General features: G+C 34.2%; 1 protein-coding gene across 1 annotated transcript; it reads right to left on the reverse strand.

The window, feature by feature from the left end:
* Positions 1–2,211: 2,211 nt before the first annotated feature.
* LOC103800732 (Golgi phosphoprotein 3-like) lies at positions 2,212–2,636 on the reverse strand (the record flags this gene model as incomplete). The annotated part of the gene is made up of 1 exon (XM_009073117.1): positions 2,212–2,636. A coding segment is annotated over one exon (425 nt), but the record flags the coding sequence as incomplete, so codon positions are not given.
* Between the last annotated feature and the right edge of the window lie 75 nt (positions 2,637–2,711).

A 2,711-nucleotide genomic window follows, 5' to 3' on the forward strand; every position in this document is an offset into this window, starting at 1 on the left:
TTAACATATACTATCAAGTACAGAAAATATTCTGTAAGCTGTCAAATATAAGAGCAACGCAGCAACTTTCATTTTTCCTTCATTTAAAGCAATCACATTTTGAAAATGTTTAAAAGAAAATGTCAAAAGTTCATGCCAAAGCTCCTCAAAGTTCTAAACACAGCATCTTACAGCTAGGAGAACATCGTTTATCTTTTTATTTGCAAACCAAAGTTTGAAATATCTTGCAATCTACTTTACGTTTAATTTTTCTAAAGAAACATAATTCGAGAACTGAAAGAACAGTGTGCCACTAAATGTTAAGGACCATATTTTAAAAACCTTTATTAAAGAAAGTTTATATAGGTATGATGAATTAAAATTTCATTTTGAAGTCAACTACTTAAGCATTTAAATTATTTAAAATTAAGTCCAAAATTGGAAGTCCAGTCACAGATGAGACCATAGAGCTGTGTTCAAGATAGAAGAGGTCTACCTATGGCAGGCACAGCTGCACACTCATAAGCTAACTCGGTCTGTCTCAGCCATGAATCCTGCAGATCTGAATGACACTGTTGATTAAGTCAGTTTGATCTACTTAATATAAACTCTCTTTCTAAGAAGAAGGATATTAACTAAAGCTTTCAGTTATCAATAAAACCTTTCTAATTAGCAACAACAAAAAAAATTACATGCTTGCTCTGTTTCAGGCACTTTTAAGACCATAGTTTATTTACTGTAGATAAAAAGCTAGTATACAGACTAAGGGATCCCTTAAATTTCAACTCTAAAGTAATATACCATCTAGTATTCTTGCTCTGAATAGTAACCAAAAAATGTTTCTAGACACCTGTAAGCCCCACTATAAATCTTGATTGTTATGAGGAAAAAAAGCCCATAAATAGATGCATAATTTGTTCAGTGCATAATATTTGCACTGTGAAACCAATGGGAGATAACAAACAGTGGCAAAGAGGCAATAAAATTTTTCAAAAAGACAAAGTTTCATATATATATTTTACAATACTGTGCTAATCAGTATAGCTGTATATAAAAAATTAAAATATAGCAGAGCATCCCATTACAGAAATTTTAATAATTGGAACTGCAATCATTACTTGCTATCCATTTATATGCAACACACTTTTTGGTTTTAAAGTGTAAAATAGATTGAGAGGTTAAAAAAACAAATATTAATTTGTGTCCAAACAAAATTAAAAATTGCAGTCAAGAACTGTACTAGTCACAAGCGTCTTCCATACAGGAGGGGAAAAAAAGAAGAAAACAAAAGTACAAATTATGATAGAAAGTGGTCCCTTTCTATACAGTAATTATTAAAGGTAATGCATAGACTGAGATGGCATACCTGGATGGCAAACTCTGTAGACGCTGGAAACAAACAGTTTTCACATATATGCTCTTTATAGGAGGCCTTTCCATCAAATGACTGATGGCAAATAAGGGGCACCAGGCACTAAGTGGATCTTGCAAAATACTAAGATGAGGCAGTTGTTAATTTACAATTTGAACTACATATACAACATAATGGAATGTATCCCATCCCAAAATGGGTTTCTGAAACAATTGGACCTTTCAACATGAGCCTTATGACTCAGCTATCATTTTAATGCAAGCATAAGTACACAAGAGACTTGCATGAAAAGTAAACTTTATGGGGCATTTTACAGGAACTATTGAAAAAACTGATTAATGGCATTTCTGCTTTTAAAGCAATTTTGTTAGATATAATTGAAATGACATCTGTATATGAAATATCCTGACAGACACCTCAACATGGAGGTTTGGTGATTTTAAAAGGCCCTTTTCCAATCTGTTAGGAGTTGTACTGCAGAAGTATTGGTGCATGCACACATCTGTGTCAACTGAGATTAGTGATCCAATTGCATGCACATTTCCTCCTTGAGGTACTTTCCATGTTAAACCACTTCAATAACAGTAAGATGAAAAATAGATTAAACATAGTGTTTCAGATAACTCAAAATTGAATAGGAAATAGAATGCAGTAAATGGCAGTAAAAACATTTTCTGTTGTTTTTAAATGAGGTCTTTTGTACCAGCAGAACCCTGTATATAGATACACCACATGATTCCTATTAAACAAGAGCTGATTCATCATGTGAGAAGGTACAAATCACATAAAACATGAATAGTCAATAGAAGAAAAAAACACTGGTTTACATGAGAGAAGACAGAATACTTCATTCTGAACAGTTATTTTGTGAAAGCTGCTACAACAGCCCACAGAACCTCATTCATGTTGGCTTTCATACATTCAAACTCAGGGTCTAAATCCAGAAGCTGCTGCACTCTCTTTGTGGCTAAATCATACTGCTCATCCAGAAGGGGGGCAAAAGCATTCTCCAGAACATCTGAAGCATGAGCTAAATAAACAAGTGCCAGCAAGCGCTTGTCCATGCGGTGAGGGTCATTCACCCATTTGTCAAGAACTGCTTCTTGAACCTTCTTGATGAGGTGCTGTTTGATATTGTTGTTGGTGAGAGGGTGGGTAGTCATGTCAAAAAGAAGGAAGTTCTGTTTTTCTGTTGTCAGTACACCTTTTTCCACTAGATTTTTAGCTAACCGTTCACGGACATTTCGTAATTGGTAGTGCAACTTCAATGGGTTCCATGTTTCACCTAAAAAAGAAACAAAAAAGAAACAAAGCCAAGTCAGGCAAAGTTTAAGCTGCATTATTACAGTGATTCTCCTCT

The sequence above is a fragment of the Acanthisitta chloris genome, unplaced genomic scaffold (genome assembly GCF_000695815.1).
Source record: "Acanthisitta chloris isolate BGI_N310 unplaced genomic scaffold, ASM69581v1 scaffold15194, whole genome shotgun sequence".
Lineage (NCBI taxonomy): Eukaryota > Metazoa > Chordata > Aves > Passeriformes > Acanthisittidae > Acanthisitta > Acanthisitta chloris.